The 18950-nt window shown below is 41.2% G+C and overlaps 1 protein-coding gene across 2 annotated transcripts in view; it reads left to right on the forward strand.

The window, feature by feature from the left end:
* Positions 1-4166: 4166 nt before the first annotated feature.
* The window catches only part of LOC124777921 (secretion-regulating guanine nucleotide exchange factor), an 84451-nt gene continuing 69667 nt past the window's right edge, over positions 4167-18950 (forward strand). For both annotated transcript variants that reach the window (XM_047253472.1, XM_047253473.1), the window contains exon 1: positions 4167-4264. In XM_047253472.1, the coding sequence (XP_047109428.1) occupies positions 4247-4264 (18 nt within the window). In that variant the 5' untranslated portion in view covers positions 4167-4246. The remainder of the gene's footprint in view (positions 4265-18950) is intronic.

Consider the following 18950-nt stretch of genomic DNA (forward strand, 5'->3'; position numbering starts at 1 on the left):
ATCTCGTGAGACCATGTTCGTTCTCATGTTGCATTGAGGTGTGAAATGGATTGATCTAGGCTTCAGTCGTTTTCTTACATTAATTTCCTCATGCATTGTCTTTAGTGGAGGAAGTTATTCAGCGCTGCTTATACAGCGCTGCATACCTGACATACTGTTCAGAAGATTCCTGTCCTATTGAATTTTATGTTGCAGTGGTGAAGCTATACAAATGTTCCATGTTGCTTACTTCTTTACAAATTGTTGTAGATAGCTTTTCCTTGCTTTTTTAAATTCTGATATATTTATGGCATCTTCTGTCTTTGGACGAATGATTTTCTTGGCAATAAAACCATACAATGTACAGATGTGGACATTCCTGGGATGTGTGTTGTCTACTGCGTCTTGTCTGTCCTCTGCACTGGTTGCTAAAGGGGCTGTATTGTAGGCATGTGAGGCATTGTCTCACTGCAAGTATACACAGTATACTGTATACACCTCATTCCACGGACATATATACAGAAGTCCGGTAAAGTTAAGCATCATACTCTAATAAACAAGTTTGATATTTGCTGTGTATTTCCATTCCATTTTGCGTGACTCGTTATGAAAACCTTGGAGCCTTCGTAACTTTAAATTCACTAATAATAACATTCAGTATTTCCTCATCCCATATTGAAAGGTCAACATCCCCAATTACACCTTGTTTGTCCACTCTACATGTGGAAGATTACACATGTCAATTATTTTCGTTGAAAACTCTTTCCTGTACTACCTGATTTGCTGTATCACTTTCTGCAAGCTCTATTTTTACGTGCTGGCCGATGCGGCCGTGTGGTTCTAGGCGCTTCAGTCTGGAACTGTGCTACCACTATGGTCGCAGGTTCGAATCCTGCCTCGGGCATGGATGTGTGTGATGTCCTTAGGTTAGTTAGGTTTAAGTAGTAAGTTCTAGGGGTCTGATGACCTCAGAATTTAAGTCCCATAGTGCTCAGAGCCATTTGAGCCATCACACACATCAATGCCCGAGGCATGATTCGAACCTGCGACCGCAGCGGTCGCGCGGTTCCTGACTGTAGCGCCTAGAACCGCTCAGCCACCTCAGCCAGCCAGCTATTAAAGTCCACCTCAAAGTCGTAAGTCACCTCTTGAAAATTTATCTGTACTCTACAGGCTGTACCAGAAGTCTCATTACTCCCAACTAACTGTGTACTAACTGATTTTTCTTGTTGCAGGTGATATTGATCTGCGAGAAGAATGGCTGATGAATCCAATTACAGCCTGGAACAACGAATCATCAGTAGTACCTGGCTTCATGAACGATCTCACGCTGGGAAAACACTGAGAGAGGTTGAAATTATTTCACCATTAGATGTAATATGGCTGCACCACCGAAACCACCAATATTACATTGGAAGAAGAAGCTGTTTGCAACTGGTTCCATAAAAGACAGGCCACACTCTGGAAGACCGAGAAGAGGAGCAGACACATGTGTGGTAGTTGCAACATCAGAGAAACATTCGTCGAAAAAGTCGCTACACAAGCGATCACGGGAAATGAATATCCCATTAACGACTTTACGGCGACATATGCGAACAGACTTAAACCTAAAACCGTTCAGACGCTCGTTTGGGGATGAACTGAGTGACCAAGATTTGGAGAACCGACGTGACGCCTGTGCGCGGTTACTGGAGATGTTCGACACAATTCCCAAGCATGGAAAAGTTGTGTTCTCAGACGAATGTGCTGTGTACCATAGTGCAAAGATAGACACGTTTATTTGTGAAGTAAAGTGAACCCGTACTTCTTTGAGGAGCTGGATATGAATCCTCCCTGTGTCATGATACGGGCTGCAATGTGTGCCACGCATTTGATCGGTCCATATTTCTTTGAAAATCCATAAACTGATGCTGCCGTACCAGTGAATCAGGGAACGTATCACTCCACGCTAAGTGACTGGAACTGGAACGTTTGGGACTTCTTGCTCGTATCTGGTTCCAAGATGGAGCGCTGGCGCATTTTGCAATATGCGTAAGGGAATACCTTACCGATGTGTTCAGAGACAGATGGATTGGAAGAGGATTACCTGCGTTACTGGCATCTCGGAAATTTCCCCCCCCCCCCCCCCCCCGGTCCAAAGTCCCAATCAGATATCGTGAGATAATGCATTGTGGGACACATCAAACAGAAAGTCGCCCAGAATCGTTATCAGACAACTGAGCACCTCAAGGATGCTATTCGGAATGCATTTTCTTCCATCAAGCCAGCAATACTGCAGCGAATATCACATCGCACCTGGAGGCGAATAATTTTGTGCCATGAAAATGACGGATTGCACGCAGATCACCTAGAGTAAACGGTAGTAATTTAGTGGTACACCCTTCTCTCATCAGATTCATTCTGTTGAAAGAACATTTGACTCAGATGTATGAAATGTAGATGGCGAGTAATGGGACTTTTGGTACAGCCTATAATATTCATTTGTAGTCGAGGGTGTCTTACCTGAGCTGTGAGTAATGTCTGATAATGTGCGTTTGTCCTGCATCATCTCTTCCGTCTCTGTCTTTCTCTTGATGTTACGTAATATGTATGTTTGAGTCCTCCTGCGTGACCTGTACTACACTGGCGACTGTCGCCAGAATTTTAAGATTTTCAGATAAATCCCGATGTCCCCTCTCCATAATCTCCACTAGCTATAGCGTAGTATAGATCAAAACATAAGTTTTATTTCTCTTTTCTCACTTTTACAAATTACGCGCACTTTATCGATTGCTAACCAAATATATTCACGTAAATAATTCAGGCTTGTGGAAACGAAACACGGCTGAAATCTTTGACATATCGAATATTGACATTTGTAAATTTATATACGTATAAGATATTTGTATACTTAAGATTTAACTGCCTTCAGTAACCTTAATAAGAAACTGTAATTGATGTATTGTTTCACTACAGTCTAAAGCCCGGTCCACACGCAACGATCTGTCTGCGCAGACATCGGTGCATGCAAAAGATCGCTGCAAATGTGGTGTGTTCACACGACACAAATCCCAATCTACTACTCGCCAGCCATCTGTCGGTGTAGAAAAGAAATATCAGTGGTAAGCGACTACGCTCCCCGTAAACGTCAAACATTTAATTCAGTTATTTTGAAATATAGAAATGGAGGAAGTTCTGTTGTGGTCTGTGTTCGCAACTTGTGTTGCAAAAAACATTCAGACCAACCGCAGGAAACAGAGAAAGCGGGCAAAATGGTGTAGACAGTGGCTGCTAAAGCGAAAGCAGTTTTATCACGTAAATTTACTGAGAGAGTTGCAGGACGAACCTAACGACTGGCGAAATTATTTGCGTATGGATGTCGAAATTTATAATTATCTCTTAAAGCTTGTAACCCTTCATATCATGAGAAAAAATACTTGTATGAGAAGGGCAATTTCTCCTCATGAACGGCTGGCGGTAATATTGACACTCCAATTTCATCTTCAATTGTACTCCTGCTTGGTCTTGGCGTTTCTTGATCACTAAGAAAGCCAAGCAGATCAAAATACCATAACGTTGGCTGGTATACTTGATCTACTCCTACACCAGATGTAGATTTCTGAACTTTGGATAACTCAATTAGAGCATTGTATGCTGCAGTCTTTTTGTCTCGGTCACTATATTCTTTACTTTTAATCTTCCACAAATATGGGTGGTTTCTACATATTTCAATGAATTCACTTACAAACTCTTGAGAACACTGACGAGTATCAGCCAATTTAATGCCCTGTGCACGCAAACACTAGACTGAGCAAACAGCTGTTTCGCGCAATATTTGCGGCGATCTCCTGTCCACACGCTCCAACTTGTCTGCGCAGATGTGGTTTGAACCCACAGATTTGAGAGGTTTCGCTCAAACCTCAATCTCCAACTTCCAGGTTTGCACACACCTCAGGTTGGTGCAAATCTTCTGTCCACACGCAACGATTTGTCTGCGCAGATGTTATGTGCGCAGACATTTGCGCAGACAGATCGTTGCGTGTGGACGGGCCTTAACTGTTGTACATGCGTAAACCTGACAATCTATTGAATACTGGTTTACAGAAAAATAAATAATAGTGTACATTAGATGTGTTCTATTTCGAAAGCGTGTGGACGGGTCTTAATAAAGATCACCAAATACAGAATGAGCTTAAATTAAAAAATAAAGTACATCTCTGGTCGCAATGTGCACAAGCTGTTGTTTTACTGATTACAAACATAGTGTCATGAGTTCATAGAAGGCAAAATGAAGTTACTTGCTTGGGTTAGTAAATGTACATCTACAGTCAATTTTTTCACTGGAGGGTGTCCTAGATATTAAAGGGTTATGAACGACAATGAATGATAACCGTTACTGTGTGAACTTACTGACCTGTGTGTCACTTTTGGATGCAATTCTTTTTTTTTAATGTGAATTAATTTGGAAAACGTCAAAGTGTCCAAAATTTGTGCTTTGTTTGGGTACTTTTTGTATATCAAGTAAAGCGAAGAGTATACTTACTGATACAACGTCACTCTATTTGTTTGGTTAACAGCAGTCACTCAGTGTACTCCAACAAAATTTAAATATCTGTTGTCACACTTAAAATTTCGTCTTCCATAGACAATAACAGTAGCGTGGTAGTAGTTATTTACAGAACTGAACCTCTTGAAGCCTAAGTAGTGTAACTCATGTAATTCATGTTTTGAAATTCTTAATCTCTTACTAGGACTGTTATACAAAATTCAGCTGTGCTTTTTATATTGCTTTTTTATGGTGTATATCGACAGAATAGTTTTTTTCTGACACAAATTAATTTCAAATGATTACATCCAGTCATAGACCCAGTTTAAGGGCCACAATCCCGCGTTGTAACGCTCGTGATAATCTAGATAAAGGATTTTATTTCATCATCATCATCATCATCACGCGATCAGGCCGAGAGGACCGCGCGCCACCACAGTTAGAGCTCTCCATCCGTCTCTGTCTTCTGCTATCTGTCTCCAGTTTTCCGTGACTCCCAGCTGCAACAGATCTTCTCTCACTCCATCGATCCACCTCTTTCTAGGTCTTCCCACTGGTCTGCTGCCTGACGGGATCCAGTCCATTGTGATTTTGGGCCATCTTGTTGCCTCCATTCTAACAACATGTCCAGCCCATTGCAGTCTTTTGCTTCTCATCACTCCCAAGATGTTAGGCTCCTTGTACAGCTCTTCTAATTCAGTGTTATGGCGTCTTCTCCATTCTCCAGTAGTCTGATCTCTGACTGGTCCAAATATTTTCCTGAGGACTTTCCTTTCAAATGTTAGCAGTCGCTTAAGGTCTTGTTTTCGAGCATTATTAATGTCTTATACAACCGTAGCTTTAGTTGTTGTGAGACACTTCTACATTTTAATATAGGGTCTAGAGAGTGATAGTATCTGTTTCCCGCCTGCAGTCGTGCTTTTATCTCTGCTTCAGTTGATGTTACTTCTGTAAAAAATGATCCAAGGTATTTGAACTCTTTCACATGTTTATACTTGGTGTTGTTCACAATTAAATCTTGAGAGTTCTGGATCTTTCTTCCTATGGTCATATACTCTGTCTTTTCAGAGCTAATTTGTAGACCGATCCTAGCTGCCAATAACTCCAAGGTCTGGATACTTCTCTTCAGATCTTCTTGTGTGCATGCTAATAGTGCAATGTCGTCTGCATAGGCCAGATATGTAATGTGTTCATTACCAATTTGAATGCCCTTGATGTTTTCTTTGTTGAAATCCTGCATTACCTTCTCAAGTGCCAGGTTGAAGAGGACAGGTGATAGCCCATCTCCTTGGCGTAATCCTGTTACCACTTGGAAGCTTTCTGTCATTTGATTGCCTACCTTAACCTTAAGTTTTGTGTCATTTAGGCATACCTCTACCAGTTTGACCAACTTCTTTGGTGTACCAAACTCTGTCATAGTTCTAATCAGGCTAGGTCCATGTATACTGTCGTAAGCCTTCTTGAAGTCTACAAACAGGAGATGTATCTCTCATCCGTATTCGTACATTTTTTCACAGACCTGTTTTAGGACAAAAATCTGGTCCGTGGTTGATCGCCCTGCCTGGAAACCTCCTTGGTATTCTCCAATTATGTCTGTTGCTATAGGTTGTATTCGTTCTAATAGGCAGTTGGAGAAGATCTTATAACAGGTGTTGAGTAGCGCTATGCCCCTGTAGTTGTCACATACAGATTTGTCTTTCTTTTTATATATGGGGCATATCGCAGCTACCTTCCATTCCTCTGGTATTTCATGTTTTTCCCAAATTTGCTCGATTAGCTTGTGGATTTTGAAACATAGGATTTCGTCTCCAGCCTTGAGAAGTTCAGCAGGAATACCATCCTCACCTGGACTTTTACCATTCTTAAGGTTTTTAATCTGGTTCCTTATCTCTTCAATGGTGGGTGGAGGATATTCTGGGTCTACTGTTACTGGTTCATCAAACTCAAGTAGTTCGGTTGGTTCATCAGAGTTTAGTAAGTCTCTGAAATATTCCATCCATCTTCTTCCAATTTTTTGATCTTCTGTTAACATTCTTCCATTGGCATCTTTTATAAATCTGTGTTGATGGTATGTCCCTCCTTTAAAACTTTTCACTTTTCTATAAAGTTCTTTATACCTATTTCCATGAAAGTCTTGTTCAGCTTCCTCCATGATACTTTTAACATATTTTCTCTTTGCTTTCCTCAATGTGGCTTGGGTCTGCCGTCGTGTTTCTTCAAACTTCGATTTTTCTTCTTCTTGCATATTGCTTTGTATCCACAGTAGTTTGGCCCCTTGTCTCTCCCTGATAGCTCCCTCACACTCCTCATTGAACCACACTCTTTTTCCCCTAGTTCGCTTTGGGATTACTTCTTGGGCTGTTTCTTTAATGGTCTCTGCAATCGCCTTCCAGTTCTGATCTACCACAGTATCTCCTTCCTCTTCATTCAAAGCCTCAAAACGGTTTGTTAGTGCTATCTTGAAAGTTCTTCTTATATTATCTTCAGTCAGATTCTCATGGTCATATCGAGTGACTCTTTGCATTCTTTTGTGCTTCCTGGCTCTCCATATTGTTTTCATCCTTCCTCTGACAAGGAAGTGGTCTGATCCACATTCCGCACCTCTTGCCGTTCTAACATTTTGTATCCACTTCTTTATTCTCTTCTCTACAATTAGGTGGTCAATTTGGTTCACTGTTTTCCCATCTGGAGACACCCAGGTTCCTTTATATATTCTCTTCCTGTCGAAATCAGTACTACTTATAAACAAGCCTTTTGCAGTCGCAAAGCTAACCAGCCTAGTGCCGTTATCACTGCTCACATCATGTAAACTGTGCTTTCTGATGGTCCCCATAAAGGCTGCTTCTTTCCCTATTTTCGCATTAAAATCTCCAAGGATAATTTTGTAATGTTCACTTGGTACATTGTCTAATTCCTTGGTACATTTCTAATTCCTCATAGAAAATATCTTTTTTGATGTCATCGCTTTCTTCGGTTGGGGCATGACAATTTATATATGTGAGTTTGTGTTTTCCCGTGTCTATGGTTAGGAGTGAGATTCTGGGGTTGATTGATTTAAAATCTATGAGAGTGGTACAGAGTGATTTCTTCACGGCAAAACCAGTTCCTAGTGAGTGGTTTGTTTCTGAGGCTCCATGGAATATTACATAGTTTTCCATTTCTGTAGCTCCGGTTTCTGTCCACCTTGTTTCTTGCAGGGCCAATAGATCAATTTGATACTTATCTGCCTCCCTTACTACACATTTTGCTGCCCCAGGTTGGTATAGGCTTCTGACATTCCAGGTCCCTAGTTGTATTTCCTTCCGTAGTCCTTGTTCTTGCTTAGGTCGTTTTACAGAGATCAGTCCTATCCTAGGCTCTTCTGTGATGCTAGTACCGGTGATTATTTTTTCCAGGATGGGTTGGTAGCCCGTCGCCAACACCCAACCTGGAGGACCAGGATTTTTCATTCGGGGTTTTCTCCCGTAGAAAGATTGGCTTCTCCACGCCTATAGAGGTCTCTCTGCCCTTTTGTACATATACCAGGGAATGACAGGAAAAGGAAATGGTGAGGACAGGTTTGGGATAGGAAAGGGGAGCGATAGATCGTTGTGGGACACACTTTGTCTGGCTCCTCCCCTTTGGCCTGTCCGGCATGGGTGACCCTGCTGGTAGCTACGCTACCGCCGGCATAGCCCTCCGGATCCGGAGCACGCAAACCTCCTCGCCCGCACGGACAGTGCTACGTTAAGGCGGTGTCCCCTGAGGAGGAAGGATTTTATTTAGTGCTACGAAAATTTACAGGACAGTGAACAACATTTTATTTACATAATTTGACATAATCTTTGTTACTCATCATCAGTTCTGTCATTTCCAATCAATTGCACAATGTCTGCAGCATTGTCAGATGAAAGAGAACTCTGAAAATAGTGCTAGTGAACAGATGATATGGAGACCAAAAGTTCTTCCATGTCTTCTATTCTCTGTTTGTAACAGCTTGGGCCCTGTGTACAATTTTCCCTGAGGTATATTGCTTAGGGAAACTGTACATCCTTTTTTAGATCCTGGCTTAAAGTCTAACTTGTGGAATCTCATGCCTGTTGAAAGAGTTTCCTTGAAAAAAAGTGTCAATATGCCATTCTATTACAGCTTAACCCACCGCATCTTCAGTCATGACACACCGACTTCACAGTAATACTGTACCAATCAGTTGGACAAACTAACTGTTGTGTCTTGCAGCAGCTTTCTGTTGAGGCAAATCACCATCATTGGGGTGACAGCAATGGCTAGTTTTCCTATTTACTTAAAACTAGTTTCCATAATGTCATGGGTATTTTCCAGTTCTTGCCCCACCCTGTACAAGTTTCATTGTGCATTACTACATGTTTTGCTGACTGTGAACTTTTTGCAATTTGTTTGATCAAACAGCACCAATTTCTTTGGAATCTCTAGATCCAATCACCTCATCCCAGCAGTACATGAATCCTAATTTTTATGACAGCCTGTGGCAACCCTAATTGGAAATGCATAAAGTACATGGACTTTCAGTCTCACAAATCATAGACACTTTTCTCAGTCAAAAGAAAAGACACGGTAGGAGCTTTCATAAAGTGGTTTCTCAGTGTCCGCTTTCATGGACTTCTGAGATGGATCACCCTTGCATAGATGCAAGTCATCGTCTTGTCGAAGCTGTGCCATTACTTACTCATCTGTTGAATGTGAAATTTTATTAGCAAAAGTATCATGTGGCACACCACAATCCTCGTGAGGAGCAGGGAAATGTAACTTGAATGCATTAAAAGTTGTACAATAAATGTTTTCTGCAACTGGCTGTTTTCCTTAACTCTCCAAATGGTCTTTTTACAAATTATAAAGCAGTCAGATAATCAAATTTTCTCATAAATATCTTCTGTTTGTGTTGCAGTATCTCGTATAGTGTGATTGGTAAGACAGGAATAATATTATGGATCACACCCTATTATCGTTTTTTCTTCTGGGGTTTTGCTACCAGGAACTTTCTTGCCTCGTCTAGCTTCATCTGGAAGCTCTATTACTTTTGTCTTTTTTTTTTATGGCTCAGGGCATTCTGCCACAGAGATTTTTAATGTTTCCAGAAATATTTTTTGCATAGTTTCACTTCTTCCATCAATGGTCAAAGGAAAAATATTGCAGATTTTTTTTTTTTAGTGTCATTTGTTCATTGATGACGTGCCATTTTATGTTTAATAATGCCATGAAACAGTGCTGAATTTATGTACAGCTCTTATGTCTAAGATGTTGTACAAGAAACTACATATTAATGTTGATGTAAAGTAACAAGATAATGAGAAAATAAAGAACCCTGCCCAACATTGGATGACTCTTGATGTAATGGAAAATATTCAGTGCAGGATCCATAATCATCCCAATTAATTGATTCCCTAATGCTGTCTATATCACTGTAACTCATGGTGAAACACACCGAACACAATTAAATAAGTAAAATCTTATTACTCGAACACTCTGAAGATTGAACAACCGCAGCAAATAGGGAAGACTCAGAACAATAGCAGGCAAGGTGGAGTAACTCTCAATTACACGACTTCAACTGTCATTCAGATAAATGTGTGTACTTACAGCAGAAAATTGTGCAATGTGAGTTACGAATTACATGACTTGCACTGTTAATAGAATTCATTTGCAGACATGTTCATTATGTAGTTCACAAAATATTTCAGCGTAAACAAACAACTAACTCAAGATAAGTACATCTATTGTAAGCATAAAATCAAGAGAGTGCTCTTTAGGGACTGTTGCCTGAGAAACAAAGTCTGTTGTAAGACAATATTTTTCTTAATGAAAACGATCAATTTTTGCAAAATAATTTAATTGGATAGATAAAAAATCTACTCACCAAGTGGTGGCAGAGCACACACGTAAAAGAAGGTTATAATTAGGCAAGCTTTCAGAACCAATAGCTCCTCGTTCAGGCAGAAGGGTTGAAAGGGATGGAAGAGGGGTGAAGGACAAGAACTGGAGAGGTCTAGGGAAATGGGTAGATTTCAGGAAAGTCACCCAGAATTGCGGACGAGCAATTCTGGCTGACTTTTTATTTTAAGTTACTGTATTTTTCTTATAACTACTGAAAGTGAAGTCACTGTAAATCCAGCTAGAGCAGGTAAGAAAAACATGGCATCATAGTCTGGTTTAGAACAGATGTTTAGATGTTCATTTTTTAGCCTTTGAGCATGTTTACCACGCAGCTGGCTTTTTCAGCTGAATCATAGCCAACCATTATCCATTTGAACTAACAACACAACTCAAAAATACACAAAAAATTAAATTAACATCAATTTTGAAATAAACACAGTTATGCATATAAACACGCATGCTATACATTTTACAATAAAGGAAAAAAAAATGTACTTATCAGCCAGAGTCAGCCAGTACACAAATCTAAGCTGGCACTAAGAACAAATGTCAAAAGTCATCAAATCACGCGCGCACACACACACACACTAAAAAGCAAAACAAAAATCCTTACTGTCACCCATTTGTCATAAACTGCACCCTTCCTAAACCACCATCCCCCACCAACTAATAGCCATCCGAAACACAATATCCAAATAAAAGTACAATGAAAAGAATTAAAAATTCATATCTTTGAAATAAAAAAAATTAAAAACAGTCCAAACAAAGTAACTTAATACAATCTTAAAGCCACCTCCTCCTAATCCTTCCCCACCTCCCACAGAAACAACTCCTACATAACATCCAAATCCAAAATAACCCAAGCTATATGAAACATTCCACTGCTACCTACCACAGATTCAACTGCTTACCAATTCCACTCTATTGTATTTGTGCAAACCTATATTCAATTATTTTTAACTTGTAGGCTGTGATTCACAACTAAATTCTGTATACCTGTGGCGCTACATGCCTGTGAATGATAATGAATCTGAAAGGATTGTAGACTACTTCTCAATATAAACCTCAATTAATCCAACCACTCCTCATATTGTCCATCAACCCACCTCAGTACATCCAGCTACTGAAACAACTGCCCCCACACTCACGTTCACATAACACCCCTACCCCTCATTATTTCACCCTCCAAAATGCTGACTCATCAGTTCCAACAACAATAACAAGAACAACAACAGCCCCTCCCACTCTCCCCCAAACCATTCCTATACTTACTAAACTCAGAACGTACGTTTCAAAAGCCACCTGAAGAGCAATAGCAAAGATAATAGGTTAACAGCAATAGCAAAGATAATAGGTTAACAACTCAATATGACAATTGGCTAGCCTAGAGTATTTGAACCAAGAACCCCTCCAAATAGATCACCAAACATTATCATGGTGACATCACCAGATATACTTGACCCTGGTGTGATATGCAGCAACTTCATATAATTACATAAAATCGCAACAACACTTGACATATTCAGCAATCAACCCATGCAACTCCAAAGGCTTTATGTTTGTCACATGTTGCAACATGCAAAAACCTGCTGGTAAATTTGTCTCATCTATACCTAATAGCAAATCACAAGCAAAATTTAGTGTCCAACCATTAACAACACACTGTTGTAATAATAATGCCAAAGCTAAAAATAAATCTGTACTCAATAACTACTAACATTGAAATAAGTCACTAACAAAGCACCAGACACACAATGCCAATACAAATCCTGGTATACAACATCCACCAATCTAACAGCTGAGTACAATCACACTAAAACAACTTTGTACCATCAAAATTCAACACTAGAGAGCACCACCAAACACTCCAAAACATTCTTTTCAAACACGATCCATTTCAAATACACTGTGCAACCATGACTCTGGTAACAAAACACAGTTATATCGTTAGTTAATGTCAAAGGCAGGTACTGCACTTTTTGGTTGCCTGTTATTAACCTGTGTGTCAGACATAAGGAAGGGATTAATAATTTGTGGTAATTTTAATGTTAATTTCTTAAATAGGATAAGAAAAGTGATCTAGCTAAAGCTGTTCCCCACTTATAATTTAGTATGAGTCATAACTTTTCCTGCAAGAGTTGCTTATATAAGTTATTCATACAAGTGGAACTTATAAGGTGTACAACTTTGCTTCTGCCATTTTTTCCCCAACATTTGAGGCTTTAATGAAACAAACTGGTTACACATGTGTCATTCAAAGTATTTTCCATCACTGGCCACTATTTTCTCCCATCTTTTGGGCAGTGTACAAATCCTGCATCAAAAAAATTGTTCATCTTTTGAAGCGATTCACGAATCGATCCAATTTGTGGCTTCTTCATGAGATTGAAATTGTTGGTCAGCCAGGCAATGTGCTATTGATCTAAACAGCTGATAGTCAGAGGGAGCAATGTCTGGAGAATACGGCAGGTGGGGTAGAATTTCCCCTTTTTAACGTTTCCAAGGGCACATTGACCTCTTTTGCAATGTGGGGCCGAGCGTTGTTGTGCTGCAAAATCACTTTATCGTGTCTGTCGCTGTATTGCGGCCGTTTGTCTTTTAATGCTCTGCTCAAACACATTAATTGCATTCAATAACAAGCACCTGTGATTGTTTCACTTGGTTTGAACAGCTCATAGTAAACAACGCCGAGCTGGTCCCACCAAATGCAAAGCTTGATCTTGGAGCCGTGAATATTCAGTTTGGTTGTTGACATGGAAGCATGGCCGGGATACCCCATGATTTTTTGCATTTAGGATTATCGTATGAACCCATTTTTCATCCCCGGTCACAATGTGATGCAGAAATCCCTTCAGTTTTTGCCTCTGAAGCAACTTTTCACAAACACACATACGCCGTTCAACGTCCATTGGTTTCAGCTCACACGGGACCCAAGTTCGTTCCTTCTGAATCATGCCCGTAGCCTTGAGATGTTTTGAAATGGTTGCTGTGTCACTCCCACTAATCGTACCAATTCTTCTTGAGTTTGACACGAGTCTTCACTCAGCAATGTCTCCAATAATGCATCTTCGAAAACATTCTCTCTTCCACCACTATGCCAGTCTATGACTAATAGCGTCCTTACCACACGTACTTGAGAGCATTCAATTAGACTCAGCTGCTGTTTTCTTCATATCGAGGGGGGCGGGGGGGAGTAACACCACCTGCAAATAATGAGAATCAGGCTCGTAAACTGACATTTTCAATCAAGAACAACTTTATGATGCAGAGACAAATCGACTAATGTTTGAATGAGGTTATGCTGACTGAGGTCCAAGCTAACTGCCTGACGTCTGCGATCTGTTTCTTTCGACCGCTACTTACCATCGTTACCACCTATCGGCAAACGGCGGAAGCAAAGTTGTACATCTTGTAAAATAGACACTTGCCCCTCCTGTGGTAATTAGATTGTCAGATCGTAATGCACAACTAGTTTCATTATGTTACTTCATTCTATGTACAGTCTATGAACACACTAAGAAGACAGTGAGGTGGATGAATGGCAAAACTACTGGATATTCTAAAGAAAACTTAAAAACATGTTGACTGGAATGGACTTCACAGTATGCTTAATGCTAATTGTAAATTTGACATATTTCTTCATGAGTGTAATCCATTTTTGAAATTAGTTTTCCTAAAAAGGTAATTAAATACAGTATTAGACAGAACAACTAATGATTCATAGATACTTTCATATTATAAGCAGTACTATGACCTATTAAGAAAAAATGTAAAACATACGGGAGTATGCTCATCTTGTCTGAAATAGACAAATCAGACAATAAAATCAAATCAGTATGAAATATTGTTAAAAGAGAGACAGGGGAAGAGGCCATAGAAGATGGCATTATTTCTGTTAAAGAGAGCGGGAGCATTGTAAAAGATAGTTCATGTGTAGCAGATATTTTTGATATTTACTTTTTATAAATAGATGAGAAAATTGGTCCAAATAGTTTAGAAGAGAAAGCAAAACTGTACAACAAAGAAGAAATAGAGAGGAAACTTAATGAAATAAAAGTTAATCTCACATCCCCATCTGAAACAAGGGAGTCTAAAAATCAAAAATTCCTGTGGGGTAGATAATGTCTCCAACAACAGACTAAAAAGTTGTGGCCTTCTAATATGTAACCAGACATATTGGAGTATGTTGTTTTTAGGTTGCTCTATGAGAAGGTAGCTTCACAGATATCAGTAACTACTGCCCAGTGTCACTCCCTACATCACTTCCTCAAATATTTATGTAGGTAATGTACTCTAGACTTGTCACATATCTTTATAGTATGGTATATTTAGCCAATCATAGTTTGAATGTCAAAAGGGCCTCTCTTCTGAGTCAGCTATTTACCAGCAACATCCCACCCCCGAGTTGTTAAAGGATTGAACTACATCTACATCTACATCTACATCTATACTCCGCGAGCCACCTTACGGTGTGTGGCGGAGGGTACTTATTGTACCACTATCTGATCCCCCCTTCCCTGTTCCATTCACGAATTGTGCGTGGGAAGAACGACTGCTTGTAAGTCTCCGTATTTGCTCTAATTTCTTGGATCTTTTCGTTGTGATCATTACGCGAGATATATGTGGGCGGTAGTAATATGTTGCCCATCTCTTCCCGGAATGTGCTCTCTCGTAATTTCGATAATAAACCTCTCCGTATTGCGTAACGCCTTTCTTGAAGTGTCCGCCACTGGAGCTTGTTCAGCATCTCCGTAACGCTCTCGCGCTGACTAAATGTCCCCATGACGAATCGCGCTGCTTTTCGCTGGATCATGTCTATCTCTTCTATTAATCCAACCTGGTAAGGGTCCCATACTGATGAGCAATACTCAAGAATCGGACGAACAAGCGTTTTGTAAGCTACTTCTTTCGTCGATGAGTCACATTTTCTTAGAATTCTTCCTATGAATCTCAACCTGGCGCCTGCTTTTCCCACTATTTGTTTTATGTGATCATTCCACTTCAGATCGCTCCGGATAGTAACTCCTAAGTATTTTACGGTCGTTACCGCTTCCAATGATTTACCACCTATGGCATAATCGTACTGGAATGGATTTCTGCCCCTATGTATGCGCATTATATTACATTTATCTACGTTTAGGGAAAGCTGCCAGCTGTCGCACCATGCATTAATCCTCTGCAGGTCCTCCTGGAGTACGTACGAGTCTTCTGATGTTGCTACTTTCTTGTAGACAACCGTGTCATCTGCAAATAGCCTCACGGAGCTACCGATGTTGTCAACTAAGTCATTTATGTATATTGTAAACAATAAAGGTCCTATCACGCTTCCCTGCGGTACTCCCGAAATTACCTCTACATCTGCAGATTTTGAACCGTTAAGAATGACATGTTGGGTTCTTTCTTCTAGGAAATCCTGAATCCAATCACAAACCTGGTCCGATATTCCGTAAGCTCGTATTTTTTTCACTAAACGTAAGTGCGGAACCGTATCAAATGCCTTCCTGAAGTCCAGGAATACGGCATCAATCTGCTCGCCAGTGTCTACGGCACTGTGAATTTCTTGGGCAAATAGGGCGAGCTGAGTTTCACATGATCTCTGTTTGCGGAATCCATGTTGGTTATGATGAAGGAGATTTGTATTATCTAAGAACGTCATAATACGAGAACACAAAACATGTTCCATTATTCTACAACAGATTGACGTAAGCGAAATAGGCCTATATTTATTCGCATCTGATTTATGACCCTTCTTGAAAATGGGAACGACCTGCGCTTTCTTCCAGTCGCTAGGTACTTTACGTTCTTCCAGCGATCTACGATAAATTGCTGATAGAAAGGGGGCAAGTTCTTTAGCATAATCACTGTAGAATCTTAAGGGTATCTCGTCTGGTCCGGATGCTTTTCCGCTACTAAGTGATAGCAGTTGTTTTTCAATTCCGATATTGTTTATTTCAATATTTTCCATTTTGGCGTCCGTGCGACGGCTGAAGTCAGGGACCGTGTTACGATTTTCCGCAGTGAAACAGTTTCGGAACACTGAATTCAGTATTTCTGCCTTTCTTCGGTCGTCCTCTGTTTCGGTGCCATCGTGGTCAACGAGTGACTGAATAGGGGATTTAGATCCGCTTACCGATTTTACATATGACCAAAACTTTTTAGGGTTCTTGTTTAGATTGTTTGCCAATGTTTTATGTTCGAATTCGTTGAATGCTTCTCTCATTGCTCTCTTTACGCTCTTTTTCGCTTCGTTCAGCTTTTCCTTATCAGCTATGATTCGACTACTCTTAAACCTATGATGAAGCTTTCTTTGTTTCCGTAGTACCTTTCGTACATGATTGTTATACCACGGTGGATCTTTCCCCTCGCTTTGGACCTTAGTCGGTACGAACTTATCTAAGGCGTACTGGACGATGTTTCTGAATTTTTTCCATTTTTGTTCCACGTCCTCTTCCTCAGAAATGAACATTTGATGGTGGTCACTCAGATATTCTGCGATTTGTGCCCTATCACTCTTGTTAAGCAAATATATTTTCCTTCCTTTCTTGGCATTTCTTATTACACTTGTAGTCATTGATGCAACCACTGACTTATGATCACTGATACCCTCTTCTACATTCACGGAGTCGAAAAGTTCCGGTCTATTTGTTGCTATGAGGTCTAAAACGTTAGCTTCACGAGTTGGTTCTCTAACTATCTGCTCGAAGTAATTCTCGGACAAGGCAGTCAGGATAATGTCACAAGAGTCTCTGTCCCTGGCTCCAGTTCTGATTGTGTGACTATCCCATTCTATACCTGGTAGATTGAAGTCTCCCCCTATTACAATAGTATGATCACGAAACTTCTTCACGACGTTCTGCAGGTTCTCTCTGAGGCGCTCAACTACTACGGTTGCTGATGCAGGTGGTCTATAGAAGCATCCGACTATCATATCTGACCCACCTTTGATACTTAACTTAACCCAGATTATTTCACATTCGCATTCGCTAATAACTTCACTGGATATTATTGAATTCTTTACTGCTATAAATACTCCTCCACCATTGGCGTTTATCCTATCCTTGCGGTATATATTCCATTCTGTGTCTAGGATTTCGTTACTGTTCACTTCCGGTTTTAACCAACTTTCCGTTCCTAATACTATATGCGCACTATTTCCTTCAATGAGAGATACTAATTCAGGAACCTTGCCCTGGATACTCCTGCAGTTTACCAATATTACGTTAACTTTTCCTGTTTTTGGTCTCTGAGGACGGACGTTCTTTATCAACGATGATAATGTCCTCTCTGGTAAGCCGTCAGGTATTTTATCGTTTCGCCCAAGGGGGGGTCCCTCTAACCTAAAAAACCCCCGTGTGCACGCCACACGTACTCTGCTACCCTAGTAGCTGCTTCCGGTGTGTAGTGCACGCCTGACCTGTCTAGGGGGGCCCTACAGTTCTCCACCCAATAACGGAGGTCGATGAATTTGCAACCATTATAGTCGCAGAGTCGTCTGAGCCTCTGGTTTAGACCCTCCACACGGCTCCAAACCAGAGGACCGCGATCGACTCTGGGCACTATGCTGCAGATATTAAGCTCAGCTTGCACTCCGCGTGCGATGCTGGTTGTCTTCACCAAATCAGCCAGCCGCCGGAAGGAACCAAGGATGGCCTCAGAACCCAAGCGGCAGGCGTCATTCGTTCCGACATGTGCTACTATCTGCAGCCGGTCACACCCAGTGCGTTCAATAGCTGCCGGAAGGGCCTCCTCCACATTACGGACGAGACCCCCCGGCAAGCACACCGAGTGCACACTGGCATTCTTCCCCGACCTACCCGCTATTTTCCTGAGGGGCTCCATAACCCGCCTAACGTTGGAGCTCCCTATAACTAATAGGCCCGCCCTCTGTGACTGTCGGGACCTTGCAGGAGAATCGGCCACTGGCCCAACAGGCGAGGCATCCTGTGGTGGCTCGGAAACGATGTCATCACCACTATGAAGCACCCCGTACCTGTTGGAAAGGGGTAAGGCAGCTGCCACGCGGCCAGATCCCACCTTCGCCTTTCGGCCAGGCACGCGCGAGCCCACCACTGTCCGCCATTCACCCTGGAGTGATGGCTGACCGGTAAGATGCTCACTGCCGGAAGACGCAGCGACATCAGGGGTTCCATGTGATTCCAAGGCCACCGAAGTAGGCATAGGTCTCACCACAGTTGCCCCAACGCCACTACGAGCCGACGCCTGCGCCTCGAGCTCGATGAGCCTAACAGACAAAGCCTCCACCTGCCCCCGAAGAGTGGCCAATTCTCCTTGCGTCCGCTCACAACAACCACAGTCCCTACACGTGACTATGTTTACCCTACTCTATACGGTGACAAATTCCCAAGATAATCTTCTGATGAGCTACTCTGATAATCAAGAAACACTCACTGAAATACGAGACGCGAAAACTACGCTAGGTTTTCCCAGAAAAACTATTTAAAAGCTAAGCGCAGCAACTAAGTACAAAAACGCTTTATACAAACAGTACTCGCTGCTGCTGGTGCTCTCACTCTGGCTGTCACAAGACAACTGCTGA

The sequence above is a fragment of the Schistocerca piceifrons genome, chromosome 2 (genome assembly GCF_021461385.2).
Source record: "Schistocerca piceifrons isolate TAMUIC-IGC-003096 chromosome 2, iqSchPice1.1, whole genome shotgun sequence".
NCBI classification, from domain to species: domain Eukaryota; kingdom Metazoa; phylum Arthropoda; class Insecta; order Orthoptera; family Acrididae; genus Schistocerca; species Schistocerca piceifrons.